The following is a 22,967-nucleotide window of genomic DNA, read 5'->3' as shown; positions in this document are numbered from 1 at the left end:
TCAGTAAATCCCAATGAAATACATTTACGTTTGTGGCTTGACAAAATGTACTTTTGCAAGCCACTGTATTTTAGATTCATTTCTTATAAAAAAAAAAGATATGAAAGAAGATGTGAAAATCGATAAAGAGGTGTTATAGGAAATGCAGTGCATTTAACGAAATACAATGTACAAACATCAAATTCATGTTGCATGTAAAAATTCTATAGTGATTTAAAATTATTGAATTGCTTGTGAAATGTGGTTGTTTGTGAGATTTTAGCGCATACAAATGACTCAAAACACACAAGCACATGCACATGAAAATTTATTCAACTTCTCTCGCTACCACCGCCAGGAAAGAAAATCGCAGAGATACTTCCTATTTTGTACGGAGCCCCTAAGGGGACATGGAAGGAAAAAAAAACTTTGCGAGATCTCGCAATACTTTGGAATACTTTGCGAGATCTCGCAATACTTTGGAATACTTTGCGAGATCTCGCAGTTTTATTTTTTTTCCTTCCATGTCCCCTTAGGGGCTCCGTAATTTTGTGACTGACGAACACACGACACAATTAGGATTCGTGGTTACAGTTTGGAGGGAACCTAGTTGCTTCTTCCCCAAATAGATGGATCAAGAGATACTTTATTCATCCTGCGAGGTGAATTAAATGATGAAATAAAAGAGCTAAAGTTCTGGTAAATGAATTTATAGAAATACACCGTACAAACTCACTCGGGTGTGGTGTATTGACCAGCAAACAAGATTGTGTTGGAAGGGTTATGTCGGATAAAGAAGAGGAACGGGTGGTCAGCAACGAAGACTTTGGGGACTTTAGGTTCACCTACTGAGGTGATTACCATAACAATGACAGCAGTGGCTGCAGCAGCTTCGGTTCCCTCTTCATTTACTTCTACAAAAGCCTTATGGATGACTTTTGACAATGCCAGGTCATTGGCTGGAGACATGCCTAAAACAAAAACAAAACAGATACAGTATGTCTATACATGGCACTCAGCAATAGTTATTTGCGTCTGTGCAACAGCAACATTTAGTTTTGCATTGTGCTGTTTTGTTTGTTTTTGTATTTATTCGCCACTAATTGCTTCAATGCAAAAAGGACTTTGGTTTTTCTTGTCTGGTGAGTTTGGGAATGATGCGTCAGACATGATTCATGCACTTCTTACCAGAGAAGTCACTCTTAGAGCCGTCGAAAGCATCCACCATGCCCATGCTGAAAAGGATTTCCTCCAAGTTGTAAGTGATCTCCAGCTTGAATCGAGGCAGGCCCACCTGGACCTCAACATCAATCTCCATCTTGTCTGGTTGTGTCGACTTCATAATTGTGTCATAGGTGAGTTCCCGCTCCAACTATCAAGGTGAAAATTATCAAACCAAATTTCAGGTTGTTTAATATTCTGTGTGTTGTTTTTTTCTAATGTGTTTTACCTTCTCCAAGCCTGTTGTGTCATCCTCGATTTCATTGGGCAGGAAGATAAGCATGCTTACATCCTTCCCTTCGTAAGGCATTTCTAGGACCTGTCCAAAGTTATTTACATGTTCATTTAAAGAAAATTGATATTTTCATCCGCAAAGACATAATTTCATTCTTGTTCTCAAACTTGATTGAGTTTATGAGTATGAGACTTTGATTGGTTTAATCAATCTTGGTCGGGAACCGATGGATAAGAAAAAGAAAGAAAGAAAAAAAAACACCAAAAGTTGTTTTCTTACCTGGCAGTTTAACTCTGGGATGATGTTGAAGTTGAATTTACTGTTCTGGTACATCATCATGACTTGCTTAGTATCATTCTAAAGTCAAAAAGAAAAGTGAAAATATATATTAGAAAACTACACATCTGAGAATTTGTAGTTCATTATTAATAGTTGTTTTCAACAATAGTTAATCATTTAGACTATACACCAGAAAACACCACATAGAAAGGCTGGGATTTAATTTAACTATGGCTAGATGGATGCTGTTGATACAGAGCCAGCCTAAAATAAATGAACTTGCAGGTGTAGAGTGTACGATTCAGTAAGCACATTCATGTTCCTCATCGTTACAAAAATGATACCTTATTGACTCTAAACGGCGCTTCAACAGTCAAATCCTCCTTGAACTGTTGGTTCCATTTGCCCTTGAAATAGATGGCGTTGACCAGCACCATCCTGGTGCCATTTTCCAGCTTCTTGAGCAGGTCCTTGATTTTACCTGGTTAATGTTATTGACATTTAACATTACATTTTGTATATGAGATCTCAATGCGGATGCAGCACATGCATGAATGTTGAAGAAAAATCTAGCTCGCAAAGCACATGAAACAATGGGACAGATGAAGGTTGATGATTATTTTTTTTAAATGATAAATTATTGTTGTAAAATGGTAAATTATATTTTAAGTTATAATGTCGGCCAAGGATAGCTAATTGCACGGGTATAAAGAGTTAAAAAATAGGCCACTCCTTTGTATCGTGCTGAAAAAAAAATGTAGACATAATCACAGCAACACTACCATACAACACAATATTTAAAAAATCTTTCGAGCATATAGAGATGCATAAAACAACATTACGTTACAAGAGAACAACAATGTAATGGCATGATGTATTGCCAAAACATCAACAACAAAACATAAACAATACGTGTGCCTGCCTGGCAATCGATAAAATGTATGTCAATGAAGGCACAGCACCTTGTGTTTTCTCTTCCACCCAGTTGTTAATGTTGACCCTGGCCACTTCTGCATTATTCTTGAAATCCACAGACTCCAGTTCGGCTTGGTAGTACTTTTTGGTTTCCGCAAGGTAGCCCTGGAACGTACTACAACGTGAAACGCTGCACAAACAATCAAATTCTCATTTTAACAATATTTTGTTGCCCAAAAGGTTTTTCTCTGGTTCTACTGTACATTGCTTATTTTCAAAGAAAGAAGTGTGACGAGTATACCAGATAACAAATCAATCAGTTGCCTCTATATTTTTATTGGTTTCTGCCTGCTGCTATCATTATAAGTGATTTACATTTGGGCATAAAAATGCAGTCAGTCGTTGTGTGCAAAATACTATCAATAATTTACTCCAAATGATACGAAGCAGAACACACACCTTATCAAACGTGTATGTTTGCTCCGCATACAGCCTGTTGGCAAGGCTGAGAGTGTACCCAGTGCTTGTCTTGTTGAATTCGGTCAAAAGTTGCTGAAAGTGAGCTTGGACGTCATCCTCACCATCGTCGCGTTGCAGAACCTGTGAGCAAACAGGCAGGGGTGTCAAACTCAGGTCCTGGAGGGCCGCTGCCCTGCATGCTTTCCAAGTCTCCCTGTTGCAACACACCTGATTCAAATGATCAGATCATCAGCAAGCTCTGCAGAAGCCTGACATTGAACCTGTTCATTTGAATCAGGTGTGTTGCAACAGGGAGACTTGGAAAACATGCAGCACAGCGGCCCTCCAGGACCTGAGTTTGACACTGATGAACAGGGGATCATGCCTCCCACACTGTAAAACTTTTTATTGTGCTTGCATGCATCGATTATGTGAGCAGAAGCGAAACCAAAATCACCAGAAACCAAGATCTCACAGTGTCATTTTAAATGATCGCTGTCATGAACACTTTCTAACCCCACGAAGTGCTTATTGTGGTGTGTACGCCCTGGCCATTAGGGGTCAGTAGAATACAATTATACATACACACACAGTGTCACGCCCACTTAGTAATCTGCAGTAATATTAGTAGTTTTTCCGCAGATGATGAAGACTACATGAATATGAAGAGTCTTATATTTTTGGCCGATAATGTTTGTGTTCAAATGTGTTGCTACACGCATTAGCCTGTCTGTGGTGTTTTAAATTGTATGTCACCACTGAGCTCGTTTTAGTTTGACAGGTATAGCAATAAATATCTGCCAATTTGATGCATGTAGTTGACTTCTCTGCCAGTATCTGGTGCTCGTACCTTGAATTTGTGCTCACAAGTCAAAACAAACAAGAAAAATTGCAATTGCGATGGCTTGTATCTTCAAAAAACAACAACAATGTTTCAGTCGGGTCACATTTAAGTCAGGTTACCACCGAATTTTAAAATTAAATCCAGTTCATTAGACTTTCATGACATTTTCAGGTTTGTGTGTAGAGTGTGTCGTTCTATGTTGTGTGCAATCACTTGTTGCTGAGAAAATTTGCACAGAGAAGTCCAGGAAACTGAAAAATGTTGAATAGTTCACCGGATTGCCATTGATTTTCTACCCCATTTGACTGTTTCCCAGTTTAGTTGCCAAGTCTAATTATTACACACACACACACACACTCAGTCTCATACTTAGAGTCACAGAACAGGAATTTCTCCTCTTGGCGGCCTGAAGCTGCCTAAAGTTACCGTCACATGTCAGACAACCAAAGCCATCACAGTTGGCATTCACACCTTTTTTAGATATAATGGCAGCTTGGTGGAGTGTTGCAGCTGTATCCGCATCTGCTCTCGCGTCCTAATTTGCATTTGCATTGGAGACTGCATCATCATCTGTGTTTGATTTTCCTCCGTCGGTTGCTTTGTCTTGGTGAAGCAGAGGACCTGTAGACAGAATCAGAGTCATATAGAGCTGCAAGGAAATGCCCGTGAACCCTTGGAATTACCTGGATTACTCAATAAAGTGGTCATAAAATATGATTGTATTTTCCTATCAATCGAAACAATAGACAAGCACTTTTTAAACCCTTTTGTTAAATTAAAGTGACACAAACAAATGTTTCCATTTTGTCTCAACTCCAAATTGTTCAACTTCAGTAACTCCACCGTGAGGTCAGTATCGGAAAGCAATGACATTACTTGGGGTTTAATTTTCTGTTTGAGGATTTCAAACTGCACGTAATACAATTCATAACCTGATTCCACACCTCATTTTTTTCTGTTGCAATACAACTCATCGGCCACGCAGGTCGGTACACATCCAGTTGCACACAATGTGTGCCTGCATCAACATGTTTGCCGATATGGTGGACTGTTGCTTTGCACAAATGACAACGCATGTGCCTCTTACCTCCGACATTTGCGTGGCTGTGTTCGCCTTGGCCCCCAGCATCACCATGGCCAAGGCTGAGGAGATGCTGAATGGGGAGAAGAAGATGTTTTCCGCCATGTTCTCCTCACTGAGCTTTTTGAACAAAGCCAAGAAGAACATTGTGTTGGCCTCGCTCGGAGGGTTTGCTGATGCCATTGCGCCTGAGAGAAAGACAAAAGGAAGCGCACCGTTTCTCAGAATGACACGCAGCTTGACACATCCTTTCATGCATGCATACATATATGTTAAGATTATCATTAAGACTTCTGCAAACTAAGGGCAATGACAGACAGCATAGCCTCACATCAGTCAGTAGTCTACTTAGTGGTGGTATACAAATAAACACATTTTAATTAAAACAACCTTTTTGTGGATGTAAAAAAAAATCTAACATAAATGCATTCGAACTTATTCTTGCACTCACTGTAAAGCAACTACAACAATTACCGTACCCTTCTCACTGTGAAAATTGAAGGGACAACGATGTGAAAACATTGCAAGGCTTTAATGATTTAAAAATCGATGAACTATTTTCAAGAACCGAATGAATTATGTTTCTTTTCGTGAATGGAACAATTGAAAATTTCAGTCAAGAACTACAATTCGTTTCCACCTTCGTTCGCAATGCACTAAAATCACGTGAGTCACTCAATCCAAATGTTTTACTATATTTTATCTGTAAATTGTTTCCATTTTCATATCTGTATCTTTATAAGGATGATACGCTGTACTTACAGAGAGTGTGCCTCAAGACAACGAGTTATCAAGGAAAACTTGCTGTGACTGACTCGTTTTGCGCTATTATACACAATTGCCACACCCAAATAGATTTAGTTCCTTCCAGACAGAACTGATTCACACCCAGCAGTGGAATGGGTCTCGTCTGTGATACAGTCAAACTCAACCCCGGCTTTGTTTTGCCAAAAACGCTGAGCAGGGTAAGTTTAGCGAACAAATAGAAATACATCTGGTATATTGGAAATATATGAAATGCACTGCCATTCAAAGAACATGTCAACTATGAAATTAATTTTTTTTTAAATTAAGAGCAAATGCAGAGGTAACCTTTTAACCAAAACGTTACCATTCTTATTAAATGGGATGTAAAATTAAGCATCCACTCATAATAGTAAAAGGACAGCTTATCTAGTAAAGGGGTGTTGAGTGCATTTTCATCAAAGGCCACATCAGGGTTACGGTTACACAAATGGCTCGTTATAACGGTGAAATCCTCAAGGTATAAACTATAATCATATATTGATCATTACATGATGGCACCTGAATTCAATAATTGTTGACCTTTACCGCCCCCCCCCCAAAAAAAGAATTTCCAAGTCAAGGGAAATTTGTATTTTAAACATTACAATATACTGCCGGTTTAATGATCGTGGCCGTTTAGAATCTGGAAGTAATTATTCCAAATGTTTTGAAAGACAAACAAATCCAGGGTTGATCAGGGTTGCATGGATATGGATGCATATTGTCTATCTATGTATATTTAAGATGTATATTAATGCAAAGTACATTGAAACATAAAATCCATCCATTCATTTTCTGTTCTGCTTTTTTGACACTGATTTCAATGTCAGTTTAAAATCATAAGAAATAATGGTTATATGTCTGACATGTCTGGGCTTTAATTTCGATAGTTCAACTGATTTCTTTCAGGACAGCCATATCCTCGGGTAGAAAATGACGGGACGTGATGTCGGAGTGAGGCGTTTGACATATGTGATCAAGTAATACAGAGATTTCGTGACCTTGTGCTTTATTCAGCCGTTCCAAACTCCATGACCCCAACCAATGGGACCTTCTCGGGAGCCACTTGCGTGTTTTTACTACCCTCGCGTGGCTGTAGTAAGTCACTGCAGTTGTGCACTGATACTCGAGTATGCTAACATGATACAGAAGAGCAGATGACTCTGCGATGTGAAATGGACAAACAACAACAAGACAATCACATGCCCGGCTGCCTGAGTATAGTTAAGGGGCACCTTACCTGCCTTAGGGTAAGTCAGACATTGTGGTATTCGTCTTTTGAACTGTGCCCAATATCCACACATGCTAGTCTACGAGCTAACATGGTCTTGTAATGTGCCCACAACTCTGAATTCATTTCGAAAATACTCCTGGATGATAACAGCAAGAGTTGTATTTTGATTTGGCCTTAGTATAAAGTTACTTGCCTACTCGACTGTTTTAATATTTTCGGTGTGATTTGACTGGTGACTGATTGCACTTGCTAGCTTGCAGCGTGAACAGATGCTTATTAGTGATCAGCAAACGGGTCGTTACGTCGACTAGTCGGTTTCAGCTGATCAGTAAGGCATCAATGCACGTCACGACTACGTAAAGTGATTTATTTTGGTGCGAGTCGGAGGGGGGCGGGTGCCTGTATATCCTGTACAAGATGTTCGGATAAGCTGCAAAACGTTTCTTCTACTGATAGTTTCACCTTTGGGGCATTAGTACACAATTCAACGTCGCTTGTAAACCACTGTGCTGCATGAGTAGCTCTACTAGGCCCAACGACTTGACATGTACCATGCACTAGTATCCTCCTGTACTCGACTCGTAGCATCAACATGCCCACAACTAGTCTTGCTGCACTTATAACACATAGTTATCCAACTAATATACCAAGTTGGCTTAATTGTGTTCAGAAATGTCATAGAGTAGCAGAAGTCATTTAGTATGGTCTTTGGAGGAATATTGATTGCTAATTGGACACACGCACATAGCATGAACAGGAAAGTTGACCACAATATTATTTGTATGCTTCTCCCACTCTGCACACAGAATGTGGACTTCTTTGATTTATTTATTATGAATTGCATGAGGTAGTACAGCGGCCGAGTGTACATGTAAAACATTTTGTAACATTTTTCTCCAGGTTGTTGACCGTCTTCGCCAGCACCTCTGACTGAGCATTATTGTCAGGCTTCCGAATCAATCTGTACGACAGAGGCAAGTCATCACGTTGGGACGGCGGTGACGGTCACTTCACAAGGGGATGGCATCACCATTTGTGCCTGTCCCAGTACCGTTGGACAGAGTCTCATCATCGAGTGGCAGTAAAAAGCTGAGAAGGCCACCAAGAGCTTCCTCGCTAGGAAGCGTCTCCAGCAGCTCAGAGCCTTCATCCTCAGTAGTGGGCGAGCGTGAAAAAAGATGCGGTAGTTCTCAACGTCAGTCCCGTTGCTCGGACAGAAACACTCGAAGTCAGATGCCAACACCTCTCCGGAGCCCCGTCACGCTGTCAAGAGAAAACAGGACTCTCGAGCCCTCGATAGTGTATTCGAGTTGCCCCCGCTCGATTTCGGCTCCTTTAGAGAGCCAACACGGAGGAGGAGAGGAGAGGCCAATCACCCCAACTGTTCTTGGATACGAGATCATGGAGGAGAGGTCAAAGTTTACGGTACAGAAACTAAGAATTAGTTACATGTGACATCTGGAAGATACGTTTTTTCATATTTCAACAAAACGGGAGTGATGTACTCTGCAATTTTTGAAACTGAGCGCTATTTCTTGGGTCTGGATTAATGCAAAAGGCTATTAGTTTTGATATACACTGCTGAGGATACTTGAACTACATGTCAGTTATGGGTTATTCACACTTGACTGCAAATACTGATTCATTTTCCAGATTAGACTGACTAAATATTTATCAATTGAAATTGATTATGATTCAGTAATTGCCAAAGTGCAAGCAGATGTTTGCAAATATCTTATTTTGATCAAACAGAAAAGCATTCCAGAAATCAGAATATTTACTGGGCTGAGATCAAAGGATTTCAACTATCAAACAATCGCTCTGAACACTGATTTTAATATCAAAATAGTCGTCGTCGATTAATTTGACGATTCTTTCATTGTCTATTTCAATGTTGACACGGCCAAAAATATCATTTGCAGTTGTAAACATGCGTGCCTTGTGTGTGGTGTCTGCAATTTGCTGTAGGTATATAAAGTCCTGGTCAGGAAATCCACAGATGAGAGCTGGGTTATTTTCAGGAGGTTCGCCGACTTTTCCCGACTCAACGACAAGGTGCGTTGTCAGCGCATGTTTGTTAATACATGGAGGGAAATACTACTCGCCACGTGGAGATCAAGTTCGCAACGCTATAACCCCTGGGGGATTTGACTGCAACTACGCCTTTTGTTTTCTCAGTCTGTTTTGTTTTGGATCGCACACTGGAAGTGCTTATAGCTAAACAAAGAAGCCCACTATTCCCAAACAGTCAACTGCCCTGAATTGACTTGGCGAGCAGGACAGTTTGTTCACAAATCAGCAGTCTGCAACAAATGGAATTCCCTCTGCTTTTTCCACAGTTGCGCTACAAATGTGCACAAATGAACAATTTATCTTTTTACCCCAAAGTCTTGATTCGTCATTCTAGCATATCAAGTATTTTGGAACTATTTTGTGTGCGTGCACCCGCGGGTGTAATTTCGTTCAGGCTTTATTCCGTGACCAGATTTCTGTGCATAAAGTCAAAATCTGTATTTGAAATAAACAGCAAGTTACTCCTAACATGCGTTTTAGTCTCCTGATGTGTGGCTGGCGCCAGTTTGCGCCGTGCACACCACGGCTTCCTTTTTAAGCATTTTACATGAATTTGGATTCCGCCCACGTCCGCTGCCATTTAAAGTGCGCCCGATTACCACCTGTTTAAAGTTCAGCCTTTTCATGGTCTTTGCCTGACATTTTTGTCATCACATCTTAAAGCACAAGCCGTGGCCTGCAGAGAGTTTCCACAGAATCATCTCGGTCTCAGTGTTCAAAAGTACCAGTTGGGAGAAGAGTACAGAAAAGGCGATCGTAATTTCGGCGGCCTATCATTGATGAGCGTGTTCAAAAGAAAATAATAGCAATAAACTATCACCGATCCAATCAGAAGATGGGAGCAATATACTGGTAAGAAGTGATGCGTATCTACTGAACAAACCTGTTTATGTCCTACGAATGTCCTTTCTCGTCGGTGCATTTTAAAAATCAATTGTGGATCAATACATCGTAGTTTCTCTGTTTTTGTGCGCTTTGCTGTAGTTGAAAGAGACGTTTCCAGGCTTTCGGCTTGCGCTGCCTCCGAAAAGGTGGTTTAAAGACAACTATGACAGCGACTTCCTGGAAGACAGACAGTTGGGTCTTCAGGCCTTTTTGCAAAACTTAGTTGCGCACAAGGACATTGCCAACTGGTATGTGACACAACCGTACTGTTGAAATCTCTTTTTGTTTCAATGTGATCTTTTTTTTCTGTGTTGAACACAAAGAGTAACACTGAGATCATGCCACTGTCTTTGACAGCCAATCAGTGAGAGAGTTTTTATGTCTGGATGAGCCGCCGGGGCCCTTCGATAGTTTGGAGGAGAGCAGGGTAAGTAAGTCTTGGCATGCGCCGCAAAGAGGTTTGTGTGGTCTGATTTTCTGTGGTGTATATAAATGCAACTTTATATTCTACCGACATATTTATCTGCTGATTGTGGCAGATATCTGGGGCTTGAAGATTGTGTCATAATGTTGACATTGTCTCTTGTTTGAATCATTTTTTCTGAGAAAATTATAGGAGAATTATCCATATGCTATTGTCATGAAAGAAAGTACAGCCCCCCGGACCCCCACAAAAAAAAAAAAAAATCAGACCATCACTAACAATTAGGTCTGACAGGGATGGGGTTTTTTTTGTTTTCCTTTCCCTCAAATTTCTATTGATTTTTGGGCGCTGTGAAATGAAATCTCACATGGCAGGCAGTACATTTTGAAAAAGTTTTCGATAAAAGCATATATTTGAACTTGACCGGCAATCCTATGCGAGCCAGAGGAATCAGACTCGACAGGAAATTTGTGTTGGCCTCAACCAAAACAATTCTTGACTTTCTTGGCACTGGCCTCAGAAGGCTGATCTCCTCGATGTATTGCAGACAAGATGCTCGGCCCCTTCAATTTTCTTTTCTCCAAATCCCAATGCTTGGAGAGTGTCTTAGTGAACAATGGCTCTTTTGCATCTTTTGGTCCCAGAAGAGAAGTAGTTATTGAGAGAAAACTACATGTTGTCCAACATTGAAGCAGCAATATTTATAACCCCAAACCTCGTACTGACAACTGTGGAATGCCTTGACAGAATGCAACCAATGTTAGGAACCACATTAGAAGGTCACATGCTGGGACGTATCCATGACGACCATGTTCCAAACGTAATTGTGCCGTTGAAGTTTCCAGACTCACCAGCCACTTCGCACCACTGCTGGGAACACAATTTATGATAAATGTTGTTTAAGATCTGCTGCTACTCTGTTCGAGCCACATGTCGTGTGCAAATTCTGGAACTACGCATCACAGTTAGTGTTTTGCACACCACATTCACGGCCAAAGCTGACAATAAAAAGTGATTGTTGACAATCTCAGCGCTGTATCCCGCCACCTCGTATCATTGACGCCTGTCACAACTTAAACAGTCTGAATAAAGTTTAGAGTTGTGCAACACCTATTAACATAACCAAGGCCGGTGGCAATTTTTTTTATTGCTTACATACAACCAGAGCATTTCAAAGCCAAACACTGCTTTTTGTCCCCTTCTTTCATCCACCTCAAAGGCTTTCTGCGAGACTCTCGAAGAAAGCAACTACCGTCTTCAGAAAGAACTTCTGGAGAAGCAAAAAGAAATTGCCTCGCTCAAGAGCAGCCTTGAGGAGAAAGAGCGGGCCATTCTGCTCATGGAAAAGCATATCAAGTCAGTTGGAAAATCAACACGCGTTCCGCAATTTTTTCTGGATTTCATTTACACCGCTCATAATATGCTCTATGAACATAAATCACTCACAACGGTCTCGGTTTGTGTTCCCATGGGCTGTCAGTGGTGAACGTGTGACCTCTCAGTCTCCATGCGGCCGATCAGTGCAAGGCAGCGAGAGCAGTGTGGAATCATCTGTGGCGGAGGCCGATCAGGACATGCCGAGCGACCCCGGGTAAAGAAGCGAAACGCATGAGAGCACCAGATAAAATCCATCACCGGTGGCCAACACGAGCATAACAAATGCAAACATGCACACGCGCAAGTATTTTATTTACAGTGTATTTAATGAGCCAAATGCCTCAGCCGCGTCAATCTTCATGCAGCATTCCAATACTTTCCAGCAAGTCTTCTGATCTGATTTGATAAAATGATTCTCAGATTAAAAGAACCAACAACCCACAGATTTACTTTAGTCATGTGAAAAAGCAGTTTGGCCCACGAATGAATTACATCAGGTCCGTGCCGTATGTTGTCACACAGACATGAATCATCATTCTACGGAATACATGCAATGATAAATGTGTTTGGTTCCAGAGCAGATGCAACCAGTACGCCAAAGAAATGAATCAATTTGTGGTTTTCACAAATCTATTGTGTCTGTTAAACAGATGTCCGACATCATTTTCCTCGCAAGTTAAATGGGCCGTCGATGAAAGCGAATCAGCAAAGCGGCATTGGCAATTTGTCTCAAGTTCATCAAAAATAGCGAAATGGGTACAAAATCTGGATGAGTCACCCTCGGCACTCTGTTTTTTAAGCGCTGTTTCTATCATACTTCGATTATGTTTCTGAAGATCAAATGTGTTGTTTTCTTTACCATCCCTTCTGCTCTTGACAATCGCATCCTGCAGTCATGAGGCCCCAATCTGAGAGCAGAGTCCAGAACATGTGAGGTACTAAATTTGGCAGTTCTGCAGGCTACCCCTGTTGGGCTTCTGTCTTTTTTTTCTTCCTCTCTACATTAACATGCATTCCGCACTTTACTGCTGTCACCGTTTTGTGTATATGGGGTGAGAAATGTTGATACTTGCTTTTAAGAGAAAATCATTATCTCATTTTTGTAGGTTGGGGTCAAATCTTTTCAAGTTCACCATATTATAGCGCAGTGCCACATTGTACTATGCTTATCAGCCATCATCACCGTAGAACGCCGGTTTGTGAGGTTTGGTGTGAAACAGAGGTGCGTCGTAACACCGCACATTTACTCTGTTCGATTTATTGACGGAAAGTAATTCTTTTTGAGAAACGTTACTTTTCAGAGTAGTTTTAACTCGGGCTGGTCAACATTGGCTCTTTTAATACCATAACACGTTTCCACATTTCTATTGCAAAGTTAAACAAATAAGACACATTATTGTCACATGATCTGTGTGTAATAATTCATATTTTTATCGTTGCATAAAGGGACCCAAAAATTACTTTTTTTGTGTGTTAATAATCAGACAATTGATTAGTTATCAGAATTTTCTTCTGTCAAATGTGGGCATCGGCTTTGGCCACAAAAAAAAAACTAAAATCCATATCGGTTGGGCACTTGTTTTAATGCCACATTCTTCTTAGGAAGAAAATGTAGTTTTACTCCACTCCACTCGTGTTTGGTTTTGTCAGAGAGACTTCTGCCTTGGGTGGTGTCACATGACTGTGTTTCACCAGTCCAATACAACCACGAGGTTTTTTTGGGGAGGTGGGTGGGGGTGGACTCCATCTGCCTCAGGCAATCACATGAGACATGAAACAAACTGGCCCAGTTCAACGTTGCAATCTGCCGCCATAGAAGAAATTTTACAAACCCTTGAACAGATTTGGACCAGGGAATGTGGACTATAAGGGTTAAAGCACCCTTACTTGTAATTTGTGGTAGATTGCTCCCTATTATCTCAAAATTTGTTTTGCCTTTGTGATCACTTCTCCTCTGCCCGATGCGTTACGTCGAAGGCAAGTATGTAAAACAGTGCAAACAGATTCCACAAATGCTGGAACGCCTTCACATGCATTCATGGAAGCTCCTTGTGAAGTTGGTTTCAACTGAACGGACCACAGTGCAACAGACCAAATATTTTTTGGGGGGTCCTACATCTAAAAGCACAGCGCAACCGCTGGTGCAGTGCCACTGGTGAGAAACCGTTTGTCTGTAACTGTTACTAATTGTAACTGTTTGACGGCCACGTCAGTACTCAGATGGGTGCATGCGCTCCTCTAAATCCTCATCTTGGGCACCCCATATGACCCGGGTGGGACTTTGAGCTCACATTATTATTATTATTATTTTTAATTTATAGCTTTTTGCTTGTTTTTCCTATGTAGTCAACTGACTAATCTGAAAATGATTTGACTCCAACCGCGGTGTGTATTCTTATTACGCTCTGTGTTTGTATCTGTTCCTCCGTCCCATCACGTCTGACTAACACATGACCATCTGCTCATGGTGGCCTGATGTGAGAGCTGCAAGCCTCGGCGTTCCCGCTTTCTGCTTTTTCACCCCATCCGACGTCTTGAAGCGGCGACACCCCATCAGAATATGCAAATGTTTGCTTGCGATGAATGTGTCTTTCTCTTGTGCCATTTAACGGAGGCCTTGTTGGCAGAATTTGCTCTTTTCGTGGCTGTCCAGTGCTTGCCCACATGTCAAAATGTCCCCTAGATAGTGTCACGTTCAATGACTCATCTGTGCTCGTTGCTCTCCAGTGGCATGTGTCAGGTCCATCTGGGGCGATCGTCCGCCTGTTGGTGCGGGCCGTCACTCAGCGCCTCTCCGCCAATCATCCAGGTCGTCCAGCTGGACTAACGAAAGATGGATTATTAAAAACACCGGTCTTCCTTCTCCTCCTCCTCCTCTCACCATACGACTCAAGCCATGTCCATCAGCAGCTTGACCCCCCTCTCCCCCATTCCCTAAGCGTCAGGGTTTGGGTGAACGCAAAGGTTTTGTTGAAAATCTGCGGCTAGAATTTGCTTATCTTTGAAAGAGAACTTCCTGGTTCTGCCTCAGTTCGTTTCCATTTTCTCGCGCGGTCTCCTTGTGACGGGTCATGGGATCTTAACTGCGATGCTCAGATTAGAAATTCTGAAGGCTGCGTTTTCAACAATAATATCTGGAATCGCTGAGCGTTTCATACGACTTCAACACCTTTTCTGTGACCGTGAACTATTTGGCTGTCTACCTTCCTTCTAATTTATCCATCCTGGTGACTCAAAGCCAAACCTTTGGCTTCCCCCAGCCCCTCCCAAAAAAAAGAGAAGTTGAAGACGTTAATAGCCGGTGTGTCACTTTATAAATAAACGTGCATCATCTCATCAGTTTAAGCGAACCTCTGAAAAAGAAACCCGCCCCTTAAAGCAGACAAACACCCCCATATAGATGTGAAAACTCGACGGGTCGACATATTTCTTTTAATGCGCGCTCATACTTCCGTGCCATTACTTTAACCTCCATTAAAAGTGTAGACGGACCTCGACATCTGAAAAGCAGATTTTAGACCACCTTAACCATCAAAGTGCTTCAGTCTGCTTCCCAGTTTTTCAGGTAATGTCTGATTAATTGGAGACTCAAAATGTCATAACCAAGCTTGCAGGCGAACGCATCACTGGAACATGATGTATCAAAACCAACAATGGAGGGAAAATCGTTTTGAGAAATTCGAGGCAACCAAGTGCAAGTTGGCTCTTCTCATGTCTGTCTGTCACATTCCAGTCTCACGCACTGCATCTGCATTCGGTAGGCAAAGCCAGATCAAGTGCAAAAAAATGTTTACAACACTTTACCTCCCCTTGCAATGAGCTTCCAAACAGGAAGTTGGCGAAGAATAACCTCCTAGCGAACTGTGACGGGTATCGATTATTACATGTGGAATAAAAGATAGTGACTCAGAATGGCCGTCACTTTAATAATGCAGCTTTAGCTTTATTGATTTTTGCTTGCAAAACGGTGGCGGGGAAAAGGAAAAAAAAGTTTGCAGTCTTGCTGACTTTTTCCTATTGCTAAGGTTGTTGCATCCTCAAAGCCATATGTATATTTTTATTTTTATTTTGAAACAGTCTTGGTCTTTGAGAGGAATGTGTGATGACAAGCTGCTGTGACTCTCCGAGACGGGCCTTGGAAACAGTGGCTTGAAGCACTTTAAAGAGTAACAATAACACTTAATAATCGTTGATGTGCTTTTAGGACTGTGTTCGAGTGTATTCGTTTGAGAGAGAGAAATAAATGCCTTTCTGCTCACAGAATCTGTCTTTATTCTGAACCGCCTCTGCATTGCCATTCATATCAATACGGTTTATTGTGCAGTGAGATTTTGTTTTACTTGCTTATTTATAGAATGAAGTGCCTTTAACGTTTTTCATGTGTTTCCGTTTGGTGGGTTGCTGTAGCGTTGGATAGAGAACGTGCGACTGTATATCAAACCACCATGTGCTGTATAAAGGTTAAAGGAAAGCGTGTTTTAAATGCCACACGCATGTATAAGTTTGAGCGAGATATTTTGCTAATTGTGTGTATGCCGATTGAGAGGCTGACCCCACATTTCTAATTTTGGTTTGTTTGTGTTTGTGTGGTGCGGCTCTGAAATGTTTTCATAAAACCGTACATGGCTAGCTTGAGTCACACATTTTAAATGGAATGATGTGTTGTCTGCACATATTTAAAAAAATCTTTTCTTGCATTTCTCATGTCTTATTATTTTTTTTAATCAAGTATAGCAATTGCTGTATGGCAGGCCCGAAGCTGTAATTTAAAGCAGGGGAAAGAAAGCCTTCCCAAGTCTCCTCTGCCCCATGCCAGCCTCATAGCAGTAAATATTCTCCGACTTCTGTTGTCTTCCATGCAAGCTGACTGATTATCTTTGTGTTCAGAATAAAACATTTGCAAACATCTGCTTTTATTTGGCAAAATAAAAAACATTTTTGGCCTTTTTCTGACAATGTCACGTAGCAAACAACTACCGGTAACTGAATCAGGAATGAATCCAGGATGACCAAGCTGCATGCATGCTCAATAAATGACATTGAATATTAGTTTGAAGCACGTTTGATAATAAGGGGTTGCATGTCTATATGCTGTCGTAGCGTTGTGTTTTTCAAATTTTGTCCCTCGTTTATCACAAATAAGATAACAAGATGAGTGCCTGATCATTCATATCAGAAAACTGGGATTTAGGCAGTGTTTTCCTCCAATTATTCATATAAATACATAAAATAATTTACATATTCTGAACTTTATCAGTTTCACAAAATCCCGCCCGATACAATTATTGGACTGCTTTAACATTTATAGGCTTTATTTCAAAAGCAGTCCTTTCAGGGGAAGACTTTAATAAGAGATCATGTTTTTACAGGAATACACCATATTTCCCAAGGCTTGCTGCCAAGGAACATTCAGGAGAAAGTCTTTGTACATTAAAAAAAAAAGTTCACATTCCAGTAAAACTAAAAATGCATTGTCAAGAGTGCACGATTGTCTGTCTCATGTGTTGTTTTGTATTATTTTGTCTTTCTTTTTTGTTAACTTCTTTTGATGGCGGCGCGGACACCCGCAGCGGCTCCTCTTGTTTTGTGTTGAGAGGGAAGAAATTTGATCTGTGCTGTATGTTTTACATACAGTACATTTGACAATAAACTTTATCCAATCCAAAGATGTCTACTGGAGGCTATAAAACTGCTCTAAACATGCTTGTTGGCTGATGTGATGGGTTTCGACAAGTTTATTAACATGGCAAAGAATTATCAGGTTATGACTTTAAAATTAAATTCAACACAAATGTCTCAGTACTCTTAACATTCCCAAGATGTGCACTAACAGTCCATCACATTGTTTGAAGGAAGTAGCGAAAAAGGTTGGATGATTATGACAGAGAAGATCTATTGGCCTCCAAGTTCCCAACCGTTAAAAGAAAAGACACAGGAAAACTTGTCAATTCTATCCGCATGCGGCTTGATTAAAGCAGTCGATATAAATCCGCTGTCTGATGGGCTTGATGATGGATGCCCCTTTAGAAACGACAGGGGGGTGGCTATGGATGTCTGATTGACATGCTTCAGACAGGGGTGGCGAGGGGTGCCCAGAGGCACACCACTGAGCATTGAGCAAATTCCATAAGGTAGACAAGATTTGACAAGAATTGGGGGTTTCCTCTAAAGACAAATTTGACTGATTATTTTATTTATTTTTTTACCCAGTTAAATGCTGAATTTACTCTTTGGCAGAAGTGTAGAGTAAATGTGTGTTTTACATTGAAAAGTTAAAATATGCACTGACGCTGAATGCATGCCATACACTCCCGAGGAGAATTATCAATTTCTGTATCCTTCATCTTTGGGACCTTTTTTTTGTTATTGTTTATTTCTTAGGGGTAAGGTGAGCGCTGATGTCCAAAATATAAACACAATAGGCAACCAAAGCATCTGTGTTGTGCATTTCCACACTTTTTAGTATGATGACATCTAAAAAAAGCCCCAGGGAAAATTGACCTTTATTGGACTGAAGTCCAAATTTTACACCTGGAGGGCTTCAGCAAAATATTAACAGCCTGATGGCTTCTGCATGCGATCAGTGTTACTGATTGTCACAAGTAATAAAGTTACTCAATGTCTTGCTTTTTCTGCGGAAACCTGTGATCGCCTCAAACTCAATCGGCGGACTAATGCTGAATTATCTCCGGTCATATCTGGTGCCACGTTCTTCAAAACAGATTTTTATCTGCAACATGACAAATCATAACATTTTTTTTTTTTTTTTTTTACAAACAAACAAAAAAAATGCTTCCTTAGCCTGAGGACCTCAATGGAACAGATCCTTCAGCCTCCATAGCTACTCCTAATGGAACAGACCTTTAGCTGCAGAGCAGGAATTGAGATGAACTTCAAGATTGAAAATATAGTCATATCATATAGCTGCATTAGTAAGTATTCTTCAAAAATGAAACATAAAATAAGGAGAATTACACGTCGTGTATTTAAAGCAACGATGCAGCTGATCAACTTTTTAGCGGGAAGAGAAAGAAAAAAAAAACGAAGGCAGCCTGTGCGTGCATGTGTGTGTTAGCTCATAGAGCAAGTTTCCCTCATCAATTTCTTATGTTTTTTTTTTTTTCATTTTCTCCCACGATATAACACGCTGTGTAATGTGGATTAATGTGGTTACAAAGCTGGGCATGGTGGTATAGTGGTTTTGGAATCCTGACACTGCTCATATTTTGTGCTTTTGGAATATTTATTTTAATTTAAGTCAACGTCGAAATGACATTTGGTCTCGGTTTGTGTTTTGTTGTTATGAATGAAAAAGTCTTTGTGTTTCAAATATTAGAGTACCTTTAATATGTGGTCTGACCTCGAAAAATTGACCTAATTTGCGGCTGTTTCGGATTTGTATTTGAGTACTGTTACACTCATAGCCATTCACACGGGTGGGCCATCGGTGGCCGTGCCCACTCACCAATATGTTTGTGCCCCCCACTTGAGGCACGGATCTCTAAATATAAACATTTTTGTATTTAATTCCATTTGGTCCCCTTAAGACTGAGGTCTGAAGAACGGGTCTGCCTACATTGTACTACTGTATACGTAGTATAACATCCACAACAACATCTGCATGATTGCTTTTGCAAGAGAAATTGAGACAATAGTTTTGTAAATTGAGTGACAAGTTTTCCTTTTTTTTTTTTTTAATGTCTGCAGATCATTTTAAACCACAAAAATGTTGGATGATGCATCTTCAAAAAGATAATTCATCATGAAACAATAGACCAAACTCATTTGGGATTTGGAACCTAAAAACAAGATACACATTTGTTGCTGAATCCTGACAGCAAAAAAATGGGTCTACGATGTCCGGTATTTAATTTGGGTCAGCATCTACATAAACATTATACTGTATGGATTTAAGACTGAAGAAAAAAAGTGCGTCACACCATAGCTCTCCAGGTTTTCTTTTTTTTTTTGTTCCAAAAACATTTCCAATTTGAGAAGACGCACTACGACTCAAAGCTGAACTTTAATATCAGTTTTTGAAAGTAAGCAGCCTCAACAAACCCAACTCGAGAACTGTCATGACAACTGTTTGCATGCTCTTAATTTGTTGTTTGAATTTCTTATCAGGCTCATGAAAGGGGATTTCTAAATTATATCAGAAATGTCTTTTGGCTCTTACTGACTAATCAAGAGATGCCAGGGAATTTGATGATCTTTTTTCGGTCTTGTGGTAATTTGGTAAAATAAAGATCTAAAATGCAATGTTTTCTTGCTGTGGTTTGTCCATCTTTGGTGGACAGTGGGCTTTTCAAGGTATAATTGAATCATGAGCTCATGAGATACCATCTTTGATTTCAAGCCATCCATTTTGTTTTGTTTTATTTATTTTTTTCACATTCCGGTCCTATTGCATTGATTATCCAAACCATAAATGGTGCCAAACGTCAGTTCAGATTTGAAAAGAGAACCATTAAAAGCAATCATATTTGTTCCCGTTTTTGCACAGAAAAACATTTCGTAAAGCAAGCTCGTGAGCAGTAAGCACACATGTTCCGATCTTTTTATTTGTCATCTGAGGGATCTCTCATATTTCCCAAAAAATTGGGCTCATGCAGATTTATTTGACATATGTGAAGAAATAGTAGTTGTGGAAATGAGGCAGATAAAAGAAGGAAATTGTCAGTTGTCCAGTGAAGTCCAATGTAACACATTCGGGGGGGGATAGGCCACGTTTGATGTCTTCTGTTTTTGGAATCTCACTTGCTCCCCGTTTTATTTTTAACTTCATGTTTGATTTTATGTCCACCGATTGATGTCCTCTGTGTCTTGTCAGTTGACCGATTACTGCTCTGCTCAAGTCAACTCTGCGTCGTGGCTTGTTTTACAATTACTGCACATGCGGCGATTAGTATTGTTTCTATCTTGGTCTGACTTGCTGTTTTACTTTTTTACTATTTCATTGCATTACGTACATGATCCTATAGTTATCCTCGTGATGGTCATAATACAATAACCTCAACCGCAATCATATGAGCTTACTTATCTATACCATGAGCATGAGCACCCTGCTTTAGCAGACATTCCTTCATTATTAAAGGATCACAACGCGAGGTCAAACAGGTTAGAACACAGGCAATGAGCTATATACCAAAGATGGCCACCAACACAAAACACACATTGTGTCCTATTACAGCAGTCGTGATTTCACCAATTCACATTTATTTATTGAATTTGCCAAGCTACTCACCTATTTGCGTCTCTTTTTTTTTTATTTTGCTATCTGACAGCTGAGTAAAACAGCAAATGTAGAAACATACAATGCTCCATACAGTACAACAGACAGGACAATGTGATATAAGTTACAGTTATACAGTATCCCTCACTAAAGTTTTTAAATAATGAAATTGAGGTGAATGAGGTGAGTTATTTCTTCCAGAAAATTTACAGGACGAATGCTGTGTCTGAGCTAGCCAGGCACATAAAATAAATAAATAAATAATGCCAATTCCCTAACTGGGAATAAAACCTGGGCTTTAAGAGCGGACCGTGAGAGCGCTGACTCCAAACCCACTTCAAAAATATTCCTTTTATTACTACTTGGGTGGAACGGTGGGTTAGCACACCTGCCTCACAGTACAGAGGTACAGGGTTCAATTCCGGCTCCGGCCTTCCTGTGTGGAGTTTGCACGTCAAACGGCTCCAGCCTGCCCGAGACACCTGTGAGGAGAAACAGATCAGAAAAAATGGATGGATGGACATTTTAGCAAGCAACATGAACATCCTAAAATGATGTGGCTGGGGTCAAAATTGGGGCCTTGAGTTTCGCACCCGTGCAGAGCAAATGATGTCACGGCTATTCCCAATGTGATCTTATGTTTCATTAACATCCAAAATGACATCATGGTTGGAAATGTTTAGTCTGTCTCACCCCCCGCCCCCAAAGAAATCCATGTTCTCTTTTGCTGCATCTCTGCAAAGAATTGAGGAGAGCATTTTCAGAAGCCCGAAATTGTTGCACATCGGACATCTGCATGAATCACATCCTCTCCAGCAGACGGATGCTATCTTTTCCAGGCCCAAAGGGGGTATTCACCAGTATGAGAATGCTGTTCCTTTTAAACTGTCAGATTAGTGGGAATTTATTGGCTGGCATTCAGTGAACATACAAATAGTAAATCAAAATGTGCCCCAGTGTATATTCTGGCAGAAAAGGGGCAATTTCACAACATACACAGTATGAAAAATAGCTTTCAGCAAAATTTGCAGTGCTGGTTGTGTAATACTTGCAATCATTATTTTATTTTTTTGGACTGTGTTTTGAGTGTATGTCATAACTATTATAACATAACTCCTAACCGGGAATGTTGTTTAAAGCACATGAAAACATACGCAATCCTCTAATCCTGTTCTGCTTTTCTGACGTCTGAGGCCACGATGATTTGAAACCTGTATGCTTGGAAATAATCGGACTCATAAACTATGTGAATCAGTTGGTAAAAGTTAAAATAATGAATCGTACTCCCCTTTGCACAATGAAATGAATGAAGCACTCTTTGCTTTAAATTATGGCCAAGTTAAACTGAATGCAGTAACCATGGAAAAATGTCCTCTAAAAAAAAAAGACACTGCAAACTCTTCAAAACGTTTCCTCCTCTGAAAGTAAGCTGCCTCAGCAAACTTATTATTATCTTTGCTGCACTTTGAGTCCCAAATGTAAATTTGCAATCTGCAACGATTACCCATCTACCCCCATCTGGGTGGCCAAGCCCGTCAGAGAACCGTCTTACAAGTCAATATTCAATCACACGTACGGTGATACTGACATGGCAACTTCATGTCATGTCATAGTTCCCCCCCGCACCCCACCCCTCAAAAAAAGAAAAAAAAATCTAGATGTAGATATAGACATACTGTTGCACAACGGTCACGGACAATGAACAGCACCTGGGTTGTTAAGAAAATGCCTCTCGTGCTTTTCCTGATACATTTAAGCTGTTTTTTCCCACATGGCCATTTCTTGACACGTTGATCTCATTAATGGGATGCTTTCGGTTTTATAGCCTTTTTTTCCATTGCATTACAATTAGAAATAAGCACCTGGCTAAAATTTGGCTTCTATCAGTAAAGCTTCTTTATATACATAAACATTTTCAACGTCACAGGTTTGTTACTCAA

General features: G+C 40.4%; 2 protein-coding genes across 8 annotated transcripts; one reads left to right on the top strand and one right to left on the bottom strand.

The window, feature by feature from the left end:
• Positions 1 to 290: 290 nt before the first annotated feature.
• Positions 291 to 5,857, bottom strand: LOC147186857 (leukocyte elastase inhibitor-like). Of its 2 annotated transcripts, none has more exons than XM_086101861.1 (10): positions 5,776 to 5,857; positions 5,020 to 5,201; positions 4,404 to 4,553; positions 3,089 to 3,229; positions 2,677 to 2,794; positions 2,059 to 2,195; positions 1,715 to 1,792; positions 1,430 to 1,519; positions 1,168 to 1,351; positions 291 to 950 (listed from the first exon to the last, which is right to left on the bottom strand). In XM_086101861.1, exons 2-10 carry the CDS (start codon positions 5,194 to 5,196, stop codon positions 712 to 714), a joined length of 1,314 nt encoding a protein of 437 aa, XP_085957987.1. In that variant the 5' UTR covers positions 5,197 to 5,201; positions 5,776 to 5,857; the 3' UTR covers positions 291 to 711. The 2 variants fall into 2 exon arrangements, with proteins under 2 accessions (XP_085957987.1, XP_085957988.1); XM_086101862.1 differs by having other exon boundaries at positions 3,089 to 3,205.
• Positions 5,858 to 8,053: 2,196 nt separating this feature from the next.
• Positions 8,054 to 16,489, top strand: snx16 (sorting nexin 16). Of its 6 annotated transcripts, XM_086102220.1 has the most exons (9): positions 8,054 to 8,458; positions 9,002 to 9,088; positions 10,091 to 10,239; positions 10,349 to 10,418; positions 11,635 to 11,771; positions 11,896 to 12,006; positions 12,443 to 12,548; positions 12,686 to 12,727; positions 14,520 to 14,623. In XM_086102220.1, exons 1-8 carry the CDS (start codon positions 8,054 to 8,056, stop codon positions 12,689 to 12,691), a joined length of 1,071 nt encoding a protein of 356 aa, XP_085958346.1. In that variant the 3' UTR covers positions 12,692 to 12,727; positions 14,520 to 14,623. The 6 variants fall into 6 exon arrangements, 4 of the variants coding, with proteins under 4 accessions (XP_085958346.1, XP_085958348.1, XP_085958349.1 ...); XR_015099026.1 differs by having other exon boundaries at positions 12,443 to 12,722; positions 14,520 to 16,489; XR_015099025.1 differs by having other exon boundaries at positions 12,443 to 12,727; positions 14,520 to 14,634.
• Positions 16,490 to 22,967: the final 6,478 nt, after the last annotated feature.

Source organism: Hippocampus guttulatus, chromosome 21, assembly GCF_054856545.1.
Source record: "Hippocampus guttulatus isolate MCC_2025c chromosome 21, RoL_Hgut_1.0, whole genome shotgun sequence".
Classification (NCBI taxonomy): domain Eukaryota; kingdom Metazoa; phylum Chordata; class Actinopteri; order Syngnathiformes; family Syngnathidae; genus Hippocampus; species Hippocampus guttulatus.
The sequence above is the reverse complement of the archived record's forward strand: the minus strand, read 5'-3'. Positions and strand labels throughout refer to the sequence as shown.

Excerpts from the sequence above, each read along its gene's own strand:
- LOC147186857 (XM_086101861.1), bottom strand. The coding sequence starts at position 5,196 with ATGGCATCAGCAAACCCTCCGAGCGAGGCCAACACAATGTTCTTCTTG. Across the intron at positions 3,230-4,403 it reads TGCCATTATATCTAAAAAAG|GTTCTGCAACGCGACGATGG; the intron begins GTGTGAATGCCA and ends GTTTGCTCACAG. Across the intron at positions 1,793-2,058 it reads CGCCGTTTAGAGTCAATAAG|AATGATACTAAGCAAGTCAT; the intron begins GTATCATTTTTG and ends TTTTGACTTTAG.
- snx16 (XM_086102220.1), top strand. The coding sequence starts at position 8,054 with ATGGCATCACCATTTGTGCCTGTCCCAGTACCGTTGGACAGAGTCTCA. Across the intron at positions 10,419-11,634 it reads ATAGTTTGGAGGAGAGCAGG|GCTTTCTGCGAGACTCTCGA; the intron begins GTAAGTAAGTCT and ends TCCACCTCAAAG. Across the intron at positions 12,007-12,442 it reads GACATGCCGAGCGACCCCGG|ATGTCCGACATCATTTTCCT; the intron begins GTAAAGAAGCGA and ends TCTGTTAAACAG.